This window comes from Chrysemys picta, chromosome 21 (assembly GCF_011386835.1).
Source record: "Chrysemys picta bellii isolate R12L10 chromosome 21, ASM1138683v2, whole genome shotgun sequence".
Taxonomy (NCBI): domain Eukaryota; kingdom Metazoa; phylum Chordata; order Testudines; family Emydidae; genus Chrysemys; species Chrysemys picta.
In genome coordinates, this window is record NC_088811.1 from 16,930,994 (window position 1) to 16,956,160 (window position 25,167).

Below are 25,167 nucleotides of genomic sequence, written 5' to 3' on the forward strand. Positions count from 1 at the left end.
AGCATCAAAACCCTGGGCTCAGCTGGAGTAGCCCCTCATCCAGCCAGGACATTTTTGCCTTCCCCTACCAGTGTTATGGCCCCCAGCATGGGTCAAACCAACGACCTTTGCTGCTAAAGCCTGCTATCACTTCAGCTAAAGAAGCAACTCCGTTAGTTGGCGGCAGTTATAGGTAGTTATCCCCTAGTGAACTGGCTACTAGTTGTGGCCACAGCACACACTCTTTGCCAGCGTGTTTCGTTAGTACCGAGGAGGTTGGCACAGAGATCTCCATAGCAACAGTTACGGACCAAGCTGCCCACTGGAATAGCATACCACTCATTTACCCCATTGGGCTTTGAGACGGCGGCCGGCCCTGCTGGTTTTAGGGGCTGTGGGATGTGCTGTTCCCATGCTGTTGAGTTTCGATTCCCTCTCCCCAAGCCCTCCAACAAGCCTGTCTAGAAGCAGCTTTTCCTTTGGACGACCCACCAGAGACATCAATTCTGCAAAGGCTAATTCTGCCGGCTAGGAGCCAGCGGCCTGGCACCAGCTGCAGGACTCCAAAGCTGAACCGTTCCGTGACTGAAACACCCAGCTCAGGGGATGGGGACATGAGCCCTTCAGTCCCCATGCCTCGATCTCCTACACCCATGTTGTGCGGTGCTCTGGCCTCCTCAAGTGATGGTCATGCCACGTGCAGTGGCTGACAGGCCTACCTCAGCCATGGCTGAACCTTCGTAGAGATTCAGTCTTTAAGATCCAGCAGGCCGAGGCTCAGCCCTTGCTGCTGCTGTGCCACCGAGGGGTGTGGTGGACAGGCAGCACTCCCGCTAGAGAAGCCGCTCTGCGGCGCTTTTGTTCTCTCCAGCCCAGATAGGCGCAGGCCAAGTGAGCGCAGCGGCTTACTGTACCTCAACCGGGGCATCCAGCAGCGTGACGTGGAAGGCAATCAGCCCGGAGAAGTCAGCGTCCGGGAAGGCCAAACCCTCCACATAGAAGGTGTCCTCTTCTTGGCCGCTGGGACGGTCCACTACGTAGGAGAGCTCATCTGACCCCAGCACGTGCTCGTACTGGTGGAGAACGTCATCGCCTACGAATGTAGAGGAGTTTACTGACATGTCGGGGGAACCACACTGAGCACAAGGGAGTAGCGCGGCTGTTCCCAGCCCCTGGGGATCAAGCTTCCAGACGTGACAGGAAGTGCATTGTTGGACAGTTGGACTAGACCTTGTGTAGGGCCTTGTCTACATAGAGAATTAGCCCCAGCAGTGTAGCTGCACCGGTGCAAACCCCTCATGGAGACAGGCGAAGCCATGATTTGCACCAGTGGACCGAATTCCTCGTGCAGGAGTTAAATCCACCAGTGTAAATTGCAGCCTACACTGGTGCAAATACACCAACGCTAGCAACTGGGGCCAGTTTTCAAAGGCCAGAGGGATTAGACTTAGTCTGATTACTTCAATCACATGAGAGGTGCTTTACCGGCCTGGAAGCGGTCTTGCTGGCTCCGCATCAGCCTCTAGTTTGGACTGGAATTTACAAGAGGAAAGGCTGGTGGATAGAGGTGATGTTACCCAAAGGCCTGAAAACAGCTTCGTAATCTTTTAGAGCTAGACGGAGAGCATCCAGTCAATGGTAGCTTTGGGATTTCAGGGGTGAACCAGCCCCATCAGCTGCCCAATGTATTTGGTTGGACGAGTAGTTTTCCGGGGATGGGTTTGAGAACTGAACATAGAGTGCTGGGTCACGTTATTGAATCTGCTCCTGGACTGGATAACTGATACAGGAGCCTAGCTCATGACAAACAGTGGGCCGTGCATTTCAGCTCTGAATTCATGACACTTTCAGGATGGGTGAAGCATTTCAAAGCCCCCCAGGAGTCGCTGAATGTTCACAATGAATAGTCGGACCCTACGAACAGCAGCAGGACAGATTGGAGGGGTTTATTCACCATTTATTTCCCAACCTGCTGTCTCCCCCCACCCCATTATTTCAGCAGAACCCAGGGACAGCCCCAGTTTTGATCATTGTATCCATTTACACAGCCCGGGGTGCGGTCGCACCTAGCAGCTTACTGACGATATTTAAGAGGCATCACCCAAACTGAGCTGGGCCATCTCCTTTTAACTCCCCAGCTCAGTTTGGGACTGACCAGGAAGGAGACAGAGCTCTTACCTCCCTCCCCCCCCCCGTGGTGAGGGAAGCCTGGGTAGAGCCAGGAGTCTGGGACAGCTTGTGGACAGGACGACCGGACCCAGGGAGTCCGGTTTGAACACAGGCCCTAAACAGAAAGGTCGGGTGCCAAAGCATCATCGGCCAACCCTATGTTGACTTCTTGCTTTTCTCTTACTTTGGGGACTTGTAGAAGTAGGGGCATTGCCAGCAGATCGGGGGACGTGATCATTCCCCTCTGTTGGACATTGGTGAGGCCTCATCTGGAGTACTATGTCCAGTTTTGGGCCCCACACTACAAGAAGGATGTGGAAAAATTGGAAAGAGTCCAGCGGAGGGCAACAAAAATGATTAGGGGGCTGGAGCACATAACTTATGAGGAGAGGCTGAGGGAACTGGGATTGGTTAGTCTGCAGAAGAGAAGAATGAGGGGGGATTTGATAGCTGCTTTCAACTACCTGAAAGGGGGTTCTAAAGAGGATGGATCTAGACTGTTCTCAGTGGTGGCAGATGACAGAACAAGGAGTAATGGTCTCAGTTGCTGTGGGGCATCTGGCACACTAGCAGGGGTGGTGTCAGGACAAAGGCTGGCCCGGCAGCACTGCAGACACCCATAATGGACAGCAGTGACATTTGCTTACACTAGGATGTTGCACGAAAAGGATGTTAAGGTGTCACGGAGGAGTACTCAAAAAAAGCAGAGAAGTGCAACAGTTAAGATCGACCAGATACCCTTAACTCTGTCCCCTTCTGTATCATCACGGCACTGCACTCTGGCCATGAGCCTCCAGTGCTGCTCAGGAGCGTCCTGGAGTGCAAAGAGGACCTGTGAGTTCCCCCACTCCAGGGCTAGGCCACTGTTTCTCCAACAATACAATAGAAAACCCCAACTGTGCAAACATCCAGGGACAAGTTAAAGCACCTGAATGGTCCCACTTGAGTCAATGGAAGTATTCACTTGCTTTGAGCTGAGCCTGAGAGTAATAGGGTGGTCTGCCTCTTTAAGGGCCAGGGCCCTAGGACCTCCCACCCCCAGCCTTGTTTGGGGATGGAGTCTTTTTCCAAACAGGGAGGGGGATGAGCAGACCCAGCTGGGAAGTGGGTAGGAGATTCCTTGTCCTGTCCAGGCCTGAGCACTGCTGGAGGGATGCCGACGGGCCCTGGAGTAGGAGGGAAGACACGGGGAAAGGCCACTGAAGCCTGCTTTGGCTGGGGGAATAGCTTTCTTTTGATATGCTGCGGGGTTTGTGCCTGAAGAATAAAACCATGCCCTGCAGGAAGGGGCCGGACCAGCTTTGGGGCCTGTTGTTGGTCTTCCCTGAGCTGGGGAGCCAGGCCAGCAGTGTGCCGTATGTGGAAGTGTTTGCGAGACCGGGGAGAAAGTGTGGCGGTAAATGGACCTGGATGCAGAGAGCGGCCTTCGTGAGGGGAACAGCTAACTGAAGGGCAGAGTTAGAACTCGATCCTGCTCCCCTTTAAGTCAGTAGCAAAGCTCCCACATGCTTCACAGGGAGCAGGAGCAGGTCCTTGGATGGATTCAATATTCCAGCCAATTTTTACTACCTCCCTCTTCCACTTGCTGTGTAGCAGGCCGTTGAAGTGTTACCGCTCTCCAGAGTAGGTTATCGGCTCATGCAAGACTGCATTGTAACGCAGCGGCACACAGGCAGAGAGAATTCTAGACCAGGGGTCGGCAACCTTTCAGAAGTGGGGTGCCGAGTCTTCATTTATTCACTCTGATTTAAGGGTTTGCGTGCCAGTCAGACATTTTAACGTTTTGAGAAGGTCTCTTTCTATAAGTCTGTAATAGAAAACTAAACTATTGTCGTAGTAAAGTAAATAAGGTTTTTAAAATGTTTAAGAAGCTTCATGGGGGGAGGGATAGTTCAGTGGTTTGAGCGTTGGCCTGCTAAACCCAGGGTTGTGAATTCAATCCTTGAGGGGGCCACTTAGGGATCTGGGGCAAAATCAGTACTTGGTCCTGCTAGTGAAGGCAGGGGGCTGGACTCGATGACCTTTCAGGGTCCCTTCCAGTTCTAGGAGATAGGTATATCTCCATATATTATTATTATTTTATTATTTAAAATTAAATTGAAATGCAGAGCCCCCCGGACCGGTGGCCAGGACCCGGGCAGTGGGAGTGCCATTTGCCTACCCCTGTTTTAGACACTCAGCATGTCTCGGCCCGGAGCTGTAATTCCAAGCCCGCAGCAGCCAGAAGGCCAGATACTCACCCCGAGCGTGGAAAACTCCCACTTTGTCTGCGTCTGACACGGAAACGTGAAGAACCAACTTGTGGTCATCAAAGATTGCATCGGGGCCTTGAGTTCTCAAGATCATACATGACATGTCCCGAAGGTCTGAGGGTAAGAGGAGACCAAAAGAGAAAAGAGTGGGGCTTATTAAAGTGGCTGCTTTCAGATTTGGATCATCACGTCTCTGGAACCTAACGTTCAGCTACTGCCTATCAGCCTAGCCCCACCGATGTCACTGGATCTAAGCCAATGTACACCCACTGAGGATCTGGTCCATAGTGTATGTGATCCCCTATAGAAACTCTACCTCTCAGGTAATGCTATGTCTGATAGGACCCTTGTATATATACACCGACTGTATCAAAGAGGGATGGGGAAATGATTTCACGGGGAAATGATTTCCCGGAAATCACTTCTTCTGGGCTGGTGCTAAAGGAGGAAATCGCAGCTCATTCTGAAGCTATGAGGTTAGAGCATTGGAAGACGGGACCCCTGTGCTTTGCCCACCCCCATCGGTTTCTGTTGTGTTCCTTTTTTCAGGTTAGGGAAGGTTGTAAGCTCTATTGTCAAGCCAGGTGTCTCTTCTTTAGCGTGGGAGAGACAGAGCTGACCCTCCAAAAATCAAAACTAGAAGTGGTTGGGTACCCAAGAGAGAGAAGAAGAGATATGCCCCCTTGGCTATTCCGTTCAACAGGGTTATTTTTAAGAGACTTGCGCCTTAAGGTTAGTAGCATCACAAAGTAAAATAAACCCCCCTGGTTATCTTGAACATGCTCTTCCATAAGAGGCACCCAACATCTAGGCTTCCCTAGAAGGTAGACCAGCTATGGGTTGAAAATTTACCTACGCTCGAGCAGTCTCACTACATGACCAGTCACATGGCTCAGTTAGAGGGTTGCACTTCTTACACAGCCACTTCGCAAACATTTTTGCAGTTCTTATGATATCATCGAGATACCTTGGATGTGCCTGGAGCCGTGTTCGGAATGAGCAAGACATCCTGATAAGCGGCGGTTACAGTGGACTACCTGGGCATTTTCCGGGTACATGTTTTATAGCTCTACTGGTAGCAATTCATGGATGTGGGCTATGAAATTCCAGGCCTAGCTCTGATGAGTGGAGCCCATGACCACTCCTTGGGCTAGTGTCCAGTGTTCATACCCTCACTACTCCCTTTTATATAGGTGTAGTTTCTTCTTAGGACTCAGCTAACATCTTGCATTCTGGCCTGGCCTGATCTGGCTGGAATTTCAAACATTCTGCATCATCTGATTAATGCCCATTCCAAAAGCCGTGCTCCATTCCCAGCCAGTACCTGCGTACGATCGCACACAGAAATCCATGTTGTCCATATCCGAGGACTTTGGGTCGTCCCTATCACAGTTCACTAGCAGGATAGCTCCTTGCCCATCTGGGCCCCACGTCCACTCTCTCTGCAGAGGCAGGACAAAGACAGGCTTGGTACGGAAACAAGGAACAAGACCAGAGAGCTGGAACCCAATTCTTTCACTACCAGAGTAATAAAAGCCAAGAGGACAGGCATGTGACATAGCTGCTTCCTGTTGTGCTAGCCCCTCTGGAAACTGTTTCCTCCCAGCTGTTCTCCATGTTACCCAGTCCCAACTCAGAAATGTATGAACTTCTCACACATACTGTGTTGTAAGGCAAGTGCTGTGGTTTGAGCATAGGACTGGGACCCAGGGTCCTACTGATACAGCTGGGTGGAGGACTGTCTTCCCATCCCAGGAAAATTTCTGAGATATCAACAATGTTTGTGTCAATTGAAACACTTCAATCATTTAGAAACATTTTGGTTACTCTTTTTACTATAATTAGCTTAAATTTCTACATGAAACCCAGAAAACTAATATTTTTCATCTTGGAAATGTCAAAACCAAGTGTTAACAATCTCCAAACTTTTCAGACTTTTTTCCCCAAGGCAAAAAAATTGTCAAAACTGACCCTTTCCTGTGAAAAGTTTGTTTTGATGAACTGACATTTTCCAACAACAAAAAATCACTTAGGGCTTGTCTACACAGGGACACTCAGGAAAATTAATCCAAATTAACTACAGGTGTGAATTTTAAAATCGATTAGTTACATGCATTAAACCCCTTTGTAGAAGCTCTTATCCCTAATTAATTCAGTTTTGTTTAATTAACTTCCAAAGTGAATTAATAAATTGAATTAAGGCCACTTTAATTCTGAATGAGCGTGTTCACACAGGGGTTTAATGTCGTTTAACTTATGCACTTAAACTTCACACCTTTAATTAATTCAGATTAATTTTCCTGAGCCTCCCCATGTAGACAAACCCCTAAATAACACTGTTGTAGCTTCTTTAATGCTCCCTGCAGGTCACCAGCTGGTGCTCTAGGCTGCAGCCCACAGTACTAGATAAACCATGATCCATAGCATGTCTCCTTTACTCTTGATACTTCGCTGGGGAGCTCTGGGATGTTCAGCTCAGAATTTACTCAGCCTACTGGTCTCCCTTATTGGGTACCAAGATGAATCATACTTACCTTATCTGTTGTTTTCCGCTTCACCGCCCCACTGCGAGTTGTATCAGCATCCAGGGAGATGTCTGCAATGGCACAAGAGAAGGAGACAACCCATCAGGCTGGAAGGCACTGAGAACCAATGGACTGGACTTGACCATGTTCTAGCCAGGCGTGGGATCTTCAATACCAAGAGCAGAGACAGAGGGGGATCCTTCGGTGGGTATGTGCCATTATAGGCTTCTTTAAAAGTGGGCAACCCCCATAGCCACAGGGCAAAACAAGGCCTGGACTGAACACAGCTCAATGGGGAGAGGTGTGAGTGACAAGGGAACCGGTCTCTGTTGAAGCATGGGGCTCAGATTAGCTAGCCTGTCCCTATAAGCAGGGCTGCTTAAAATTTTTCCATCCAAACTGTCTTTGACTAAATAAAAGTATTCATGAAAAGCATTTGCTTTCCACCGAACATTTTGATTTTTTTCCTTGAAAAACAGAACACCCAAAAACTGAAATAGTTCCATCTGTGGGAATGCTGCCATGGTGCCTTATGGGAGTTGTAGTGCAAGTGCTTCTTATCCCCATTATCCCTTGTGGTCCAGGCTCCTGGCTGGACTATATCTCCCAGGATGCACCATTGCCAGTGACCACCAAATGCACCAACCCCCTCCCCAAGGGGGACACAGTGGTGCTTCCTGGAAGGTGTAGTTTAACCAGAGATCCTAGCCTACAGAAGAGAATGAGAGCATGAGGCACCCAAGCTATAACTCCCATGAGTCACTGTTGCAGCATTTCCAAATGGAAATATTTTGGCTTTTGAATTTCCACTGAAAAATTGAAATTTCTGTGCCCCACTTCCACCCTCCCCTATTCATATTTTTGCAGTGTACCCAGAAACCAGCATAGAAAACGTGTCCTCCCACCCTCCTACCCAGTGAAGGGAGTGGTACTTTGGGGCTGAGTTCATTGAACAGATGGATTCTTAGGTTCCACTTACCAACACAGGTAAGGTAGAGCATGGCTCTGTGTACAGGAGTCCCCCCATCTTGCCCATAGTATGAAATCCTAACCTGCAAAGACACCACAATCAGCACTACCACTTTCAGGACACCATCGCCTGTAGCGAAGCGAAGAGTAAAACAGATACAGCCTGGGGACAGAACGCTGCCACGGATGAGACCAGAGTGCGAGTCTTGCACATGGTCTTCCACTTTCTACGCTGGGAGCAACCGGGAGTGCTGTGCAGATGACGCCTTCATTAAAATTCACTATTTTAAGACAGAGAGGACGGTCATGTGGCTTGGGACCTGGGCCGGGACTCAGGAGGTCTGGGCTCAATTTGTGGCTCCGTGCCATCAGGCAAGTCCCTTATTCTCTCGGTCCCTGTTCCCCATCTGTGAAATGAGGATTATACTTCCTTTAGCTCACTGCCTGTCTTCTCCATTTAGACCAGTGGTTTTCAACCTGTGGTCCGCAGACCCCTGGGGGTCGGCAGATGATGTCTAAGATTTCCAAAGGGGTCTGCACCTCCATTCAAAATTTTTGAGGGGTCTGCAAATGGAAAAAAATCTTGAAAACCACTAATTTAGGCAGCTCTTGTGGGCAGGGACGGTCTCTCAGTGTGTTCGTACAGCACCTCGCACAAGGCGGCCTGTCGGTGCTACTGTAATACAAGAAATGCACAACAGGATAATGAGGCTAAATAATAAACAACCCATCAGCACGTAGGACCAAAGCAACAGGTCCAGGCTGCTGAAATGAAGCGGTTTTACAACTGGGCTGTTCTCTTGGTCAGTGAAGTGACGAAAGTCCCGTACGGAAACGCATCGCCCAGGGATTCATGGGACACCCCGCTCAATCTAACGCCCAGGACATGGGCACCCTTAGCGAGCAGACATCTCACCAGCCAAGGCACAGTGTCTGCTGACCAACTTCAAACACCCTTTTGCCTGGTCCAAGTCCCAAGTAACAGCTCTTTGCTCTTGTGCTAGAGGAAGTTTGACATTGTGTTTTCCAAGGGTGCGTTTTCCCCCTCCATGACAAACTCACCTTGTTATCATTGACAGCATTGCTCGGTGCCTTCATAGTCACCACCACCTCCACCCCGGCATCCAGGGGCCATCTGGGCACGCACGTCGGTACCTTGGCAACCTGAGGGTTGTGGACAATATAGACGTCAACACCAGGGGTGCCACGGACATCGAACGACGTGGCGTCCTTCGGGGCTGATCTGAGGCAGAGGAGGACATTCGGTTACCGTCGCAGCTGGAAATCCCGTCCGCTCCCGACTTCAGCTCCGTGAAGACGCTACGGAGCCAGACAACTACACTGTGGTCATGTGACCACTCCTGTTCTAAGGCGAGGGAATTCCGCGGTAAAGGCAAAGACAGGGGGTGCAGTAGGTGGCACCCACAGAAGCTTCTGCTCTAAACTGCAGGAGTCCGTACTCCATGATGCAGGAGACGTGCTGTAGGGAGGCAGATTTTATTCAGTATTTTGGTGTGGGCAAGTACAGCTGAGATCTGGTGTCAAAAGCTGCACAAAGGAAACTGATTACAGCAGCAGTTCTCAACCGGGGGTACACGTACCCTTGGGGGTACGCAGAGATCTTCCTGGGGTGCCACTCATCTAGCTATTTGCCTAGTTTTACAACAGGCTACATAAAAAGCACTAGCGAAGTCAATGCAAACTAAAATTTCATCCAGTGACTTGTTCATACTGCTCGATCTACCATACACAGAAATGGAAGTACAATATTTATATTCCAATTGATTTATTTTATAATGATATGGTTAAAAATGAGACCATAAGCAACTCTTCAGTAATAGTGTGCTGTGAGACTTTTGTATTTTGAGGTCTGATTTTGTCAGCAAGTAGTTTTTAAGTGAAGTGAAACATGGGGGTGCACAAGACAAATCGGACTCCTGAAAGGGGTACAGTCGTCTGGAAAGGCTGAGCGCCACTGGTTTACAGCGCACAAGTAGTCTTACTAGTCCTACAAAACCCAGGGACTACGCTACATATCCATGAGCACCATTAACTATGTACACATATTCACTCAGGTAATATTTCCCCAATTTAGATCAAGTTTTTGACCCACAATTGGGGGACGGGGGAGTGGGTGGTAGGGACAACCAATTCATTTACACCCGAAGAAAAATACTTAGAGACTTTACCAATCATCTCTGTGACAGACGTGGCAATTTCCTGCAATAGTCTTGGGAAACCTTACTGAATTAAGTTTGTGTGTTTGGGGCCCATTGTATTAAATGTATTTTTACATGTGGTTTATGGCTGTTCTCAGTGGTGGCAGATGACAGTACAAGGAGTAATGGTCTCAAGTTGCAGTGCGGGAGGTCTAGGTTGGATATTAGGAAACACTATTTCACTAGGAGGGTGGTGAAGCACTGGAATGCATTACCTAGGGAGGTGGTGGAGTCTCCTTCCTTGGAGGTTTTTAAGGCCTGGCTTGACAAAGCCCTGGCTGGAATGATTTAGTTTGGAATTGGTCCTGCTTTGAGCAGGAGGTTGGACTAGATGACCTCTTGAGGTCCCTTCCAACCCTGATATTCTATGATTCTATGATTCTATGTATTATTGTGGGTTGGGATTGTATGGAGCCTCTTCCTGGGAAGCAGAGGGGGCTTGAACCCCGGGAAGTGTTATGAACTTCAAAGGACTGTAATGAACAACGTGCCAGACAAGAATGGGCTTTGGGGACAAATAATGTCAAGTGGTTTGCCTGGGGAATCTCTACGGGGAGTTAAATGCAAATTCCCACCTCTGGTTATGCAAAAACCCAGCCTTTGGAAGTTGTGTCCTGAGAAGGAGATCACTGTCTGGTGATTGCCTGTCCTTGGAATCTCAAGGTCAAAGGCCCATGCGGTATAAAGGAAAGATTAATGCTATGTCTGCACGGCTTCATTTACAGCAGCGCCGGCTGCACCGATGTCATGCTTCTGGTGAAGACACTCTAAGCCGACGGGAGAGAGCTCTTCCATTGGCTTAATAACTCCTGCCTTCACGAGAGGCGGTAGCTATGTCTGCGGGAGAAGCTCTCCAACTGCCATGGCACTGTCTACACGGACGCTTAGTCGGTGTAACTTGCGTCACTCAGCAACATCGATTATTCACACCCCTGAGCAATGTAAGTTGCACCAAAGTGATTTGTAGTGTGGACGTAGCCTGAGCTATTCATGGTGGTGTTAATTCTGAGCTAAGGCTGTTATGTAACCACACCATGGGGGGGGGAGTTTGAAGGACTGCCTCCTACCAGAGCCCCTGCTGGAGTTGGGGGGTGATCTCTGGTAGGCTTATTAGCACACGTGCAGGATTTTTATTATTTTAATATGTTTTCTCTGTAATGCTTTTACCTTAAGAATGAAGGTGCTTGCTTAGGAAGGACTGTGTGGTAACTTGAGACTGCTGGTAGTTACATTGTTCCTAGCCTTCTAAGAGAAAGCAAAGTGCAGACACTGGCCCGTTTAAGCAATCTGGCTTGCTGGGGATATCACAGTATAGGCAGGGAATTCTGCAGCCTGGAAAACCCCCAATCAGGAGGAAGAGAGACACTGGTCTCTGCCTGAGAAAGGTGATGGCTGAGGAGCCAGGAGTGGGTGCCCTCGAGGGACCTCGGGGGAGGTGGGGGGGAACAGAGGTGCAGTTGCCTTAACTTGTGACAACTTTGTTCCCCATTTCTCTGGGTACAGTTGTGGCAGCTTGTAGGAATAGACGTTGGTAATACCACATTGGAGAGTGGTAATAAATCTGCCTATAAAGGAAGGCATCGGGTTTGTGGTTGGAATTAGTAATGCTTTCTTATGCTCTGTAAATGCCTTATTCCATGTGGTGGTTTCCTGAGCACGGTTAGAAGACTGGAGGAGTGCAGGGGTGCGTATGGGAATACATGGGTCTTTATCAATCTAAGGGATTTCTATGGCTGACATTGCTGTAGTATCTGAGAGTCTCACACTTTAATATACAGCTGTGGAACTGAGGCACAGAGAGATGAAGGGTCTCAGAGACACTGAGGCTTAAGTGATTTAGGAGCCTAAGTCTCATTAAAAAACACCAGGACCTAGGCGTAAAGCTGGGAGAGATATCTCTGACAAATAGTTATTTGAGGAAAAATTAAGATTTGGTCAACTGGAAAGTGTTGACAAATTTGACATGACTAGCTTGAGCCATTCACAAAGTGGCCAGACGAGGAGGAGGTGGTAGCGGTGGTAGAAGGCCGCTCAGTGGTGAGACCCCTCACCTAGGATGTGGGAGACCCACATTCAAAATCCCTACTCTGGAACAAGCCTGCAATGAACTTTTTCAATTCAAGGAAAAATCTGAAACCTTTCAGATGCAGTTCGACTCAAACCATTTTTTTTCAGAACTGCCAACGCACCGAAAATCAGTTATTTGCCCAGGTCTGCATCAGAGTCTAAGTGACTTAGGCACTTTTAAAATGATCCCTTAAGTGACTTGCCCATGATTACACAGGAAGTCTGTGGCAGAGAAAGGAATTGAACCTGGGACCAGAAAAAGCTTGCTGCATCTTTCCCAGGGGAGGGATAGCTCAGTGGTTTGAGCATTGGCCTGCTAAACCCAGGGTTGTGAGTTCAATCCTTGAGGGGGACACTTAGGGATCTGGGGCAAAAATCAGTACTTGGTCCTGCTAGTGAAGGTAGGGGGCTGGACTCTATGACCTTTCGGGGTCCCTTCCAGCTCTATGAGAGAGGTATATCTCCATATTTTTTATATATATATCATATAATTGGAAGGAACCTCGAGAGGTCATCTAGTCCAGTCCCCTGCACTCATGGTAGGACTAAGTATTATCTAGACCATCCCTGACAGGTGTTTGTCCAACTGCTCTTAAAAATCTTCAATGATGGTGATTCCACAACCTCCCTAGGCAATTTATTCTAGTGGTTAACTACTCTGGCAGGAAGTTTTTCCTAATGTCCAACCTAAACCTCCCTTGCTGCAATTTAAGCCCATTGCTTCTTGTCCTATCCTCAGAGGTTAACAAGAACAATTTTTTCTCCCTCCTCCTTGTAACAACCTTCTATGTACTTGAAAACTGTTATAATGTCCCCTCTCAGTCTTCTTTTCTCCAGACTAAACAAACCCAGTTTTTTTGATCTTCCCTCATAGGTCATGTTTTCTAGACCTTTAATCATTTTTGTTGCTCTTCTCTGGACTTTCTCCAGTTTGTCCACATCTTTCCTGAAATGTGGCATCCAGAACTGGACACAATACTCCAGTTGAGGCTTAATCAGGGCAGAGTAGAGCGGAAGAATTACTTCTCATGTCTTGCTTACCACACTCCTGCTAATACATCCCAGAATGATGTTTGCTTTTTTTGCAACAGTGTTACACTGTTGACTCATATTTAGCTTGTGAGCCACTATGACCCCAGATCCCTTTCTGCAGTACTCCTTCCTAGGCCGTCATTGCCCATTGTGTATGTGTGCAACTGATGGTTCCTTCCTCAGTGGAGTCCTTTGCATTTGTCCTTATTGAATTTCATCCTATTGACTTCAGACCATTTCTCCAGTTTATCCAGATCATTTTGAATTTTAATCCTGTCCTCCAAAGCACTTGCAACCTCTCCCAGCTTGGTATCATCCACAAACTTTATAAGTGTATTCTCTATGCCATTATCTAAATCATTGATGAAAATATTGAACAGAACTGGACCCAGAACCGCTCCCTGCGGGACCCCACTCATTACGCCCTTCCAGCATGACTGTGAACTACTGATAACTACTCTCTGGGAACGGTTTCCCAACCAGTTATGCACCCACCTTATACTAGCGCCATCTAAGTTGTATTTTCCTAAGTTTATGAGAAGGTCACGTGAGACAGTATCAAAAGCTTTACTAAAGTCAAGATATACCGTATCTACCACTTCCCCTCATCCACAAGGTTTGTTAGCCTGTCAAAGAAAGCTATCAGGTTGGTGTGACACAATTTCTTCTTGACAAATCCATGCTGACTATTATTTATCACCTTATTATCTTCTCGGTGTTTGCAAATTGATTGCTTAATTATTTGCTCCATTATCTTTCCGGGTACTGAAGTTAAGCTGACTGGTCTGTAATTCCCTGGGTTGTCCTTATTCCCTTTTTTATAGATTGGCACTATATTTGCCCTTTTCCAGTCCTCTGGAGTCTCTCCTGTCTTCCATGACTTTTCAAAGATCATCACTAATGGCTCAGATATCTCCTCAGTCGGTTCCTTGAGTATTCTAGGATGTATTTCATCAGGCCCTGGTGACTTGAAGACGTGCCATAAAGCAGAGCACTTCTGGTTGACCGGAGACAATCCAGTCCATGTGGAAAGGGACAGCTATGCATTCAATTCAATCATTCAGATGCATGTTTTCAACCCCCTTCCTAACCAGTGACAGCGGAATGGCCCCTTGGAGCCATCAGTGGCAGAGGACACCTGTCACAGTTGGGAGCCCTCGCTTGTTATTCAGAATCCACCTTTCCTGTTAACTCCCATGAGTCACGGTCTTAGCACGGTCTCCGTGCTTAGAGTGAGGATCCTTCCTGTGGCAGCCATGCAAACCTCTTGGAGAGAAAACATTAGTCACACCTGGCCAGAAGCTGACCCAGGAAACAAGCTGTTGCCAAACAGGTGGAGTTAAGATTTCCTGCTAATCAATAAAGCAGAGAGAACAAGTTTATCCCAGCCCTTCTCCACGGATGGAAGACTCTGCCTGCTTGCTGGCAGGCCCCGGCTTGTCCTGCCATTTGGCAGTGCCGGGTCAGGAAGGAGACAGGCGTTCCAAAGGCACACTTCTCCCAGCCCGTCCTCCTCACCTCAGCAGAAAGTGCTGCCCCTGCCCGGTCATGGGCGACCATCTGCATGAGGTGACAACGGCCAGTAGCCCTACCTGGTTCCCAGCAAACCAGGGGTTAAACGCAGCTCAGTTTTCCCCTTGTCTGGCGCAGAGGGCGGGGGATGCCTTGGAAGGTCGGAATCCGTTCCCAAAGCTCGCAGGCCTGAGCCGAGTCTCAGCCTCGGAGGTTGTTTCCTTCACTTTTTATTACACCTCTATCCCGATATAATGCTACCAGATATAACACGAATTCGGATATAATGCAGTAAAGCAGCGCTCCAGGGGGGTGGGGGGGGGCTGCGCACTCCGGCGGATCAAAGCAAGTTCGATATAACGCGGTTTCACCTATAACGCGGTAAGATTTTTTGGCTCCCGAGGACAGTGTTATAGCGAGGTAGAGGTGTATTTATTACTTGTGTTACCATAGCCCCTAGGAGCCCCAGGCATGGACCGGGACCCCATTGCACCTGGCGCTGGCCAAATCCAGAACAAAAAGACGGTCTCTGCCCCAAGGGGCTTACAAACCAGCAGACGGATACAGACAGACAGGGGAGTACAAGGAAACGCCGAGACAGTACGGGTCAGCACGTTGGCAGTGATCCCAGCACAGCAGCGGCCTAACCCTTGTCCAGTTTTTTGTGGGCATCGCAGCAAAGGGGAGTCTGGCGGAGGGGCTGTCTCCTTGTTATAAGGATCATCCCTTGAGGAAAAGCCTGCCTGAGTGCAGCTGTTTTTTCCTGCCAATTCACGCTGCTCGGTTAGCGAGGACGGCCGGTTCTGTGGTTGAGGCTCATGACAGACCCATGTCAGCCCACTGCTTTTCCAGCTGACCGGGAGACAGGTTCCATTGCACCGAGGGAACAGCCAAACGTTAGTCACCGAGCAAATGAGATCACATCGCAAAAATCTGTGACTAGTATGTCGCTGCCTACGTAGATACGGATTAGCAAAGCTTCCCCCACCTTGCAGTCCCAGCCCCAGCGACTGGGTATTAACTGTTACTCAGAGACTCACAAAGATGATTAAAGACAGGAGAGCCAAGATGTGAGGCGGGTCTGGCAGGGATGGAGTCAAGTCTGGCAGGCAAAGAATGCAGCTACCACCCTCAGCCCCTACGTGTGGGTATTTTCCAGGAAGTTCCCTGCTCTTTTTTGGGACATGATGCTTCTAGCAAAGGCACCATAGTTGGTAATGTTGCCAACCCCAAGTGCTTAAAAACTCATGAGTCAGCCCCCAAAAAACTCATAAAAATCACAAGAGAGAAAAAAATACACTGGGGATTCTTAATCTTGGATATCTGGTTTCCGAGCCGTTTTCCTTTCAGCGTTTTCCGAATGAACCGTTTTGCCATTTTGTTTTGAAATAAACCAGGTTCTTTTGAATTGTTTTGCAATTCATTTTGTTTTGGATTTGTTTTTAGAGAAGCCGGGTCCTTTCAAATTGCCATTTTCTAACGGCATTGCGAAATGTTTCCTTCTACCCGAACAAAGTATTTTTTCGGTTGTTTTGTTTCAGCAAGAAAAAACAAACCAAGACAAGAGTTCAGTTTCCGTTTGAAACACACACCAATTGCAGTTGGGATGTTTCAGTTGGGTCACCGAACAGAGAAGCCAGTGATTCACTCAGCTGTAATTGGGTGCATTCCTCATCACCTGGTGCTTGATTTCTTCAGTTTGGCAATCCTCCCACAGGCTAGTCATGCCCAGAACCGCCCCCTGTGTCCCCCTCCTCCAGGCCTGGTGGTGGCTGGCCCACCAAGCAGCCGGATGCAGTTACACAACAGCGACGCTTCCCTCCCTTCCTCTGATTCCAAGGACAGCCTGAGCTCTAAATTTACGGTATGAATCACTGACGCTCCAGGCCATTTTCTGAGCCAACTATAAAACTATTAGCCCATCTACTTCCCTGCTGTACAACTGTGAGGTAGCCCAGGGAAGAGGAAACCCAAGAGCAACTCAAACCCTTTGGCCTCTCTTCCCCTAACACAGACAGGGCTCCCCTTCTGCATTTAACTCCGAATTGCTGCCTGAAGGGAATTAGCATCTGCAGCATGTATAGGGTGACCAGACAGCAAGTGTGAAAAATCGGGACAGGGGGTGGGGGGGTAATAGGAATCTATATAAGAAAGAGACCCAAAAATCGGGACAGTCCCTATAAAATCGGGACATTTGATCACCCGAAGCATGTAGCATAGAGAGCTTTGAGGAAGCAGGGTCCTGAGCAACTGGACAGTCTGTGGAGGAGCGGTTGTATTATTTAGATGGAATATATGGGCCAAAGGTGTTAACGTCATCCAGTCACTGGCCAACGTTAAGCAGCGTTAGACAAGGTTCGGAGTTTGGTATACAGAGACCTCGGTCTGCTTCGTACCACGGCAAACACACTATTAGAAATCCTTTTAACCCTTTATTAAGGATACAGGAAAAGGACAGTTAAAGCAGCCGAAATATACTGTATTAAATAAACCTCTCTTTTTAACAACATCCCTTGTCCCCTTTCCTTGAGCTGGAGGGAGTTTTTAGAAAGAAAAACCCCTTGTTGGACAGTCTCTCAGCTAATATCAGAGATGATAATTACTGTCCTTTGGGGCAAAAGAGAAGTTAGTTGAGATAGGTTGGAGGTGCTGCTGTTGTTAAAGTCTGATCCTGTTTCATCCCAGCAGGGGCGGCTCCAGGCACCAGCGCAGCAAGCGCGTGCCTGGGGCGGCAAGCCGCGGGGGGCGGCCTGCTGGTCGCCATGAGGGCAGCAGTCAGGCTGCCTTCGGCGGCATGCCTGCGGGAGGTCCGCCGGTCCCGCAGATTCGGCGGCAGGTACGCGCGGGACCGGCAGATCACCCGCAGAAACGCCACCGAATCTGCGTCACCAGCAGCCGCCTGACTGCCGTGCTTGGGGCGGCAAAAAACAGAGCCGCCCCTGCATCCCAGGGGGTGTTTGGAATTCAGCTGGACCTGGTGGCGGGAGCCATGTCATCTGGGTCCCTCTTGCTGGTCCAGTCCAGTCAGGCCATCTCTCAAGATCGGGATGACAAAGGCGCGGGGGTCCCAGGAGATGGTGGGGGCTCCAGTAGCCAATCTCTCTCCCAAAGTCTCTTTTCTGAAGGTCCCACAAAGGGAGTGGTGGGCGGAGTGGCCCATCCCATCATTGTCTGGTCCACCATTTAGGTCTCGTTTCCAACACACCACATTTGGTTCACTGATTTTTGGTTCCACGCTTTTCTTGTTTACCAGACACGATCCTAACACAGTCCTAGAGTTACAGCAATCGGCCTTTTTGTTTGGACCAATCCAGTCTGTCTCCCTTTCCCCATCCCCATCTGTTGTTGGAGGTGATTGTGACATCTTAGGACCTGACACTGACTTTTGACAGTTGAGCTCACAGTGAGGGTAAATTGGTAGGCCCGGTGACCACAAGAGAACCAGGGAGCTGCTGCTGTCAGAAGAGGGATGGAAATAGAGACGGGCCAAGTAGCTCGAGTGTTCAAGATTATGGCACTATGTTCAAGATTATGCTTTAATTTGGGGTCCTGAGAGACAAGTGAGCCTACAGAGGTTGTGGGGAGAAGACCTGGGAGAGGCTGAGTAGGAAAAAGCCCAGGGAAGTAGCAGCAACGTGTGGGACTGAGCAGACCGGGGCTACTGGTTATAGGATCCCCAGGCTGGAACCTGGTGTAGTGGGAGGGCCTGCATTTCCCTACCAGCCACTGGGAGGGTGACACAGGCTGAACAAGGGGACACAGGATGACTGGAACCCCTGAGCGTAGGGCGTGCAAGGACCACGGGGCCCAGAATTGGGGCCGGAGACCTGATATAACAACATTGAACTTCTGGTGGTGGGACTTTGTTACTCCAGAAGGAGTGGACGAAATTCTGACATGGCTGGAAGGCCCAATCGTCGGAAGAGGCAGACCACCACAGAGAGGCTGTCAGCAGGGGAAACTAGATGGGGAGAGCCACTATGCCACACCTGGCCCTATAGAGCCCCTCTAGCCGTGAGTGCACTCCCTTCATAGGGGCCCCAGTCTCAACTGGGCCCACTAGGGGCTACTGTAATATACATGATGAAGGTCAGGGACTGGACTGTGGCCCAGCAGGGTGAGAATGGGGAAGGAAAGCAGGAACTGATTCGTTCCCAGAGCAGATGCATCACAGGCAGCAACGGGGTGAACTTCCCATACACGGCCCTGCCAACATGCATCAGCACTGTCCTGGGGAGACCCTTCCTATGGGCAAGAGGAGATGGAGTTCAGTGACCATGGGCCATTCAGTCCCTGGCCTGTCCACTGAGAAAGCTAACAAGGGTGCCCGTGTTGACAGACCCCTGTCTCCTATGAACTGTGCTCAATTCAAATAGGCCACCAAACAGCCATCAGATGTGTCATGGTCCCCTCCCGCCCCAAAAGGGTGTCTGTAGAGACTGAACCCCACATCTTTAGATCCAAGACATTGGTCTCTGCCACGTGAGCTAAAGGAGTAACTCCACTGTGTGTTAGCAGTAGAAGGCTTTTATCTCTATGGATCAGGCACTGGAGGAAGACAACACACTTAGCCAGCATGTTACCCATACTAACAACTGCTAATCTTCTTTGACTGGATTTGAAACAGTGACAGTCAAGCTGTCTGGAGTGGCTCCAGGCAGCACAAGGGCCAACTCAGGGCAGACTGTTGAGCAGGGCACACAGCACAAATTGGCTCTGAGTTCTATACTTAGATTTCACCAGTCAAGTGTGAGCTCCTCAGGCATTACAACAGCCTTAACTTAGAGTCACAGACTGTCCCCTTGGGGACTTTTATCTATCTTGCTACCCAGGTAAACCTACCTTTGTGATACATGATCCCTTACACCAGAAATCACAATATTCAGGTTACTCCCAGTCCCAAAGGACCGATCATTTACTCCAGTTCAGTTGCACCTTAGATCCTACTCCAAAGACAATACTTGTAGCCAATCCTATAATAAACTATGTGAAGATCGATTAACTAAGAAAAAGAAATGAGTTCTTTAACCTTGTAAATACGATAAACATACACACACCAATGAGTTCCAGCCTTAGGGTGCAAAAGGGGATGGAAGCTGCTGTAATATGCAAGCTCTAAGTCCTCTAAGGCTAACCCAGGCCAAGCACTGGGGATCCCTTGCTTATGCTTAGAAATCTTTGCCCCTCAGAGTCCAAGCATCATAAAGTCCCAGTTTCTTCCTGCCAGGGGTTTTTATTCCCTTCCCCCAGAGTTCAAGCTGATGGGACAATTACTCATGCACTTTCATGGGTGTGGAGCGAGCAATCCACAAAGTCTTTTGTCCTCCGATGTCTCACAATGGTTTGTGTGGTGTTAATGGGCCTTCTTTTGTTGGGCAGGACATAACGCCTCATGGGGCAAACTGGTATATCACACTTGGTAATGCTCCTCTCCTGACTGGGGTGGGGGGGAGGTTCCAGTTTCAGAGCAAACACTTAACTATTACCTTATAACTAAGCTACGTTTTAGTCACAGGTATTTTTAGTAAAAGTCACGGACAGGTCACGGGCAATAAACAAAAATTCACGGCCCCGACCTGTCTGTGACTTTTACTAAAAACACCAGTGAATAAAACTTGGGGAGGGTGTCCCGGCTGCTTGGGGGAGGGTGAAGGGGGGGGCGCAGGGAGCGGTGCGGAGGGGTGGTGGTTGTGGCATGGGACAGGGTGAGGGGGGCTCCCTGGAAGCAGCGACATCCCCCTTGCTCAGCTGCTGGGCGGAGGGGCGGCCAGGCAGCTCTGCGTGCAGGCACGGCCCCCACAGCTCCCATTGGCTGCAGTTCCCAGCCAATGGGAGCTGTGAAACCAGCGCTCTAGGTGGAGGCAGCCCGCAGAGCTGCTTGGTCACGCCTCCACCTAGCAGCTGAGCGAGGGGATGTCGCCGCTCTCGGGGAGCCCCCCAGCTAAGCACCATCCAGAGCCCGCCTCACCCCATCTGGTGCCCGAACCCCCTCCCACAGCCAAACTCTAGTGCTGGGGAGGGGCAGGGGGGCCCCCGAGACTGCCCCAGCAGCTGCCGGTGCTCCTGGCGCAGGGGCTGCCCCTGAGTCAGGTGCACCGGCTGCTGCAGAAGTCACGGAAAGTCACGGAGTCTGTGACCTCGGGGACAAACTCGCAGCCTTACTTATCACATGGGATACGGATATTATAAGTGAGATTAATGCAGGCAGCAACTTACAAGCACTTCATAAAGTCTAAACACGTTTATCACTCTAATGCCTATTTTAACAACACGAACACAGGTGAGCCAGACTGGTTACCAGCTATGCATTTGTCAGTGTTCAGGTGAGGCCTAAGGGCCTTGACCTGAGCTGGCACCTGGTCTGCCAGCATCACAGTAACCGAGAGATACCAGGCTCTGTATCCCATCCAGGGAGCCACCCAGAAGCAAAGAGCTGCCCTTGGAGCTCTGCATGAAACTGGGGAGCTGGGTAGACCCTCTACGGGACTGCAAGTGGCAGCAAGACGTTGCATCAGACAGAATGTCTGGCTGCCTGCCAGGCAGCTGGTGTTGAATAATGGCTGCCAGAGGCCTTTTATTCACCTCTGGGTGAGGTCTGGGATAACTCAGGTCACCTGCTCCCTGATAATGAATAGTCACAGCTGAAGATAAGTGTGATACAACAGAGATCTTTTCTGTTGCCTCCTGGGAGAGAAACACAACTGCAGATGGGCCTTGCACAGGGAAGCCTGGAGTTTAGCTGCAGTTGCAACATGCAACTACAAATGTTCAGACTTCTAGGGAAGAAGAGGGAGGGACATTACAGGATAACAGATAAACACAGGTGGCTCTGTCTATAGGGAGGCGAACCTGGAGCTCTGCACGCTGATCTCACCCCACCTTCAATTCCAATGTATTCTTTGCAACTTCAGCCCTGGGTATCAAACCAGGAATAAGTCCCCCTTCCTTCCCGACCCCAGGGGCTACCATAATACAAATAATAATAAATGGCGCTGCTAGAGATGCTGTGGATTCAGGTCATTTATTAAGTATTTGTATTACAGTAGCATGCAGAGGCCCTAGTGTGGGATCGGTGCCCCACTGTGCTAGGGGCTGTACATATACATAAGAAGAGCTCCTACCCTAAAGATCTTCTACGTACAATCCAAGGTGATGGTAAAGAGTTCCCTGGAAGAAGCAGCTTCCCTGCCTGAGTTGCAGAGTTCCCATTCTAACGCCTGACTTTGCCACTAGCCTGCACCACAGCTCCGAGCAAGTCACTTAACCAGTCTGCCTCTGAACTTTCTCCTCTTCCCTTAGTGTCAGTAAATTAACTCGGTGAACTTCTTCCCTCCAGACAAAGTAGGGTGCTGGGGTGAGGAAGCCGCATTATAGCCCAGAAAGCTGGAGCAAAATCTCCCCTCCCTCGATCGCGGCCTCCGCGCCACTGCCGCCACCGGTATGAAAAGCCAAGCACTGCCAGCGGAGAGCTGGGCATCGAAAAGAATGTCAGAGTTCTGCAGCCAAGCAGTTCATCCCTAACGATAACGCATGCACCAACACTCTGCGTGCCGAGCATACCAAACAGAGCCCCAGCATGGCTCTACTGCCTTCAGGGGAGCCGGGCCACTTTGCACCAGTGAGGATCTGGCCCTTGATTTTAGACAAACATGCATCTGCAGCCCAGTAGAAACTGCCGCTTCCCTTATCTGGTCAGTAGCTCCCAGGCTGATATGGGGCTGCTGGCACCCAGAGTATAATTTTCAATTTACAACAACATATTTCTCGCTGAGTTCATTCCGAGTTACTTTTAGCATCACTGTGCCCCCAACCTTCCCCGGCCCAGGGAACAGTAGCCATTTAAAGCGGACACCAGTAAAGATCCACACAATCAGAGAACCGCCAGCTATTAAAGCTCCCATTTCTTACCCATGTATGTCAATGGAGATTTCTGTGCCCAGCACATAGGCAGTGCTAGTGTGCTGCTGTAAGGAGAGCCGGATGGTTCTTTGCTGGGACATGTTTGTACCCTTCTCTCAGCTGCTCTGTTTACAGTGGCTGAGCCAGCATGATCAGATTAAAAGGCATGGGCCAAGTGTCCCACCCCTCCTCTCTCTCCACATGGGCTGTGATTAGCTGCAGATAGATGTAATCCCACCTCCAGGATCTCTGCCTGGTGATTGGAGGGGCAGGTTGTGAAAGCAGAACTCTGCTTGCTGTGATCAGCTGTTTAGAGGTCAGCAGCACCAGCAGGAGGTGAAAGAATGGGAGGAAAGAGACAGGTTATCTTGGGGAAACACAAATGATCTAAGGTGCTGCTGATCTCCAGGGCGGGGAGCAGATCAGCATCCTCCCTGGTGCCTGCGCGTCCCTGTACTGTAGGGTTCTTTTACATACCTGCACACCAAGGAAACAGAAACTGCAGATGTAAGAAGAGCCAGCGTCTTAAAATATTTAGCATGACCCTGGAACAAACTTGATCACTCACAGATGGAGGGGGCCTCTGTATATGTTTGCACATGTCTATGATCTTGCCTATGAAGCTGTAACCACAATAACTCTCAGCAGTCATGTAGTGCTTTACATCTTCTACTGAGCCTCAATACTTCTGGGAGGTAGTTGAGGGAGTGCTGTTATCCCTATTTTACAGATGGAGAAACTGAGGCACAGAGAGGCTTAGGCCTACATTTTCACTCATTTTGGGTGCCCAGTCTGAGCCACGTCATTTCGAGAGTTCGTGGGCCCATGCTCAATCTATTAGGCTGCCCACTGTTCCTCATTTCTCGTGCACCTGAGCTTTCAGATTAAGGCCAGCGTGGCTTGGTTTTTCTTGCCTTGTCTTAATTAAATTGCAGATTCTTCAGGATAGGGAACATATCTCACCTGCATTTGTAAAGCACCAAGTACATTCAGTGTGTGTGTGTGTGTGTGCGCGCGCACGCGCGCACGCTACAATAATGTCTTACCTATGGTGCACTGGTGTTTTGGGGAGCAAAGCATAGGGCTGAATTTGTACTGAACTAAAAGAGAGCCTCAGATTCCAAGTTCTTTGGTTTTTATTGTTGGGAAATGACCTTGTCCAAAGCCATTGCCTCGCAATGAGGGTTGATCCCTGGCAAAATAACCCCAGCAGCAATTAATTATGGCTAGCTCACGGGCTGGCCTTAACGATGCTTTCCAGTTTAAAGCAGTAACAGCATGAGAGTTTAGCACACGGCCCAAAACAGGAGACACCGGCATAGCATTCTATAGCGACGGCATTTAGGATGAAGTTTTCAAAGGCACCAAAGTGTTTTAGGCTCCTGAGTGCCCAAGACAATTTTGAAAATAGGGCCTAAGTCTTATTGTGGGTTAATGGGACCTGGGCTAGTGCAGGGGCGGGCAAACTTTTTGGCCTGAGGGCCGCATCGGGTTTTGGAAATTGTATGGAGGGCCGGTTAGGAGAGAGGGGCATGCCCCCCACCCCGCTTCTCACCCCCCGACAGCCCACCCACAGGACTTCTGTCCCATCCAACCCCCCCGTTCCCTGATGGCCCCCTGGGACCTCTGCCCCATCCACACACACCCCGCTCCCTGTCCCCTGACTGCCCCCGGAACTCCCGCCCCTGACTGCCCCCCACCAGCCCATCCACCCCCCCCTTCCTGACTGCCCCCCTGGAATCCTGCCCCCATTCAACCCCCATTCCCTGCCCTCTGACCACCCCGCCCCCTATCCACACCTCCGCCCCCTGACCATCACCCCAAACTCCCCTGCCCTCTATCCAACCCCCTGCTCCCTGTCCCCTTACCGCGCTGCCTGGAGCACCAGTGGCTGGAGCTCGCAGCCCCGCCGCCCAGAGCGTTGCGCCGGCGGCAAAGCGAGCTTAGGCTGCGGGGGAGGGGGAACGGCAGTGGAGGGGCCAGGGGCGAGCCTCCTGGGCCAGGAGCTCAGGGGCCGGGCAGGAGGGTCCCGTGGGCCATAGTTTGCCCACCTCTGGGCTAGTGCCTAAATATCTCGGAGGATCTGGGCCCACATGCATAGGTCAGGACCTAAGTGCTTTGAAAACTGTGCCTATAGTGAGATCCCAGGCTCAGCTCTGGTCCACCACGCTCAAGCCCAGCCAGTTTGTCAAGAGTCCTTCAGTCTTGGCTCAATTCTCTAAGCCCCCCTCACACTGCAACGGGGACCAGGGACATGGAATTGCGCCATGGGCAGCGGGTATCGCAGGCCAGGGGCCAGATGAGCCTCCCCAAACAGCCAGGCATGGCCCTGCCCACGCTCTGCCCCGAGGTCCCCTGTTGCTTCTTGCTCTTCCCCCATAGCCGCAGCCCGGGCTGCTCCTGGTGCCCAAAGGGGGCTGGGGCTGGGGGCAGGGCTATGGCAGGCCGCGGCCCGGGTCTCAGGGGGCTGGGGCCACCTGGCACTGGGGCCCACCCAGCGCTCCGGGGCTGGAGGGGCTGGAGGGGCTGGAGCCACCCACCCAG

The 25,167-nt window shown here is 50.2% G+C and overlaps 1 protein-coding gene across 2 annotated transcripts in view; it reads right to left on the reverse strand.

Moving 5' to 3' along the window:
• LOC101932564 (protein-arginine deiminase type-3) overlaps nucleotides 1-22,821 on the reverse strand; it is a 33,890-nt gene extending 11,069 nt beyond the window's left edge. Inside the window, exons 1-7 of one of the 2 annotated variants that reach the window (XM_065575095.1) lie at nucleotides 22,633-22,821; nucleotides 8,957-9,137; nucleotides 7,905-7,977; nucleotides 6,935-6,996; nucleotides 5,725-5,842; nucleotides 4,389-4,514; nucleotides 894-1,072 (exon numbers count right to left, since the gene is read on the reverse strand). In XM_065575095.1, coding sequence (XP_065431167.1) covers nucleotides 894-1,072; nucleotides 4,389-4,514; nucleotides 5,725-5,842; nucleotides 6,935-6,996; nucleotides 7,905-7,977; nucleotides 8,957-9,137; nucleotides 22,633-22,724 — 831 coding nt within the window. In that variant the 5' untranslated portion in view covers nucleotides 22,725-22,821. The remainder of the gene's footprint in view (nucleotides 1-893; nucleotides 1,073-4,388; nucleotides 4,515-5,724; nucleotides 5,843-6,934; nucleotides 6,997-7,904; nucleotides 7,978-8,956; nucleotides 9,138-22,632) is intronic. The other variant, XM_065575096.1, reaches the window with a different exon arrangement.
• Nucleotides 22,822-25,167: the final 2,346 nt, after the last annotated feature.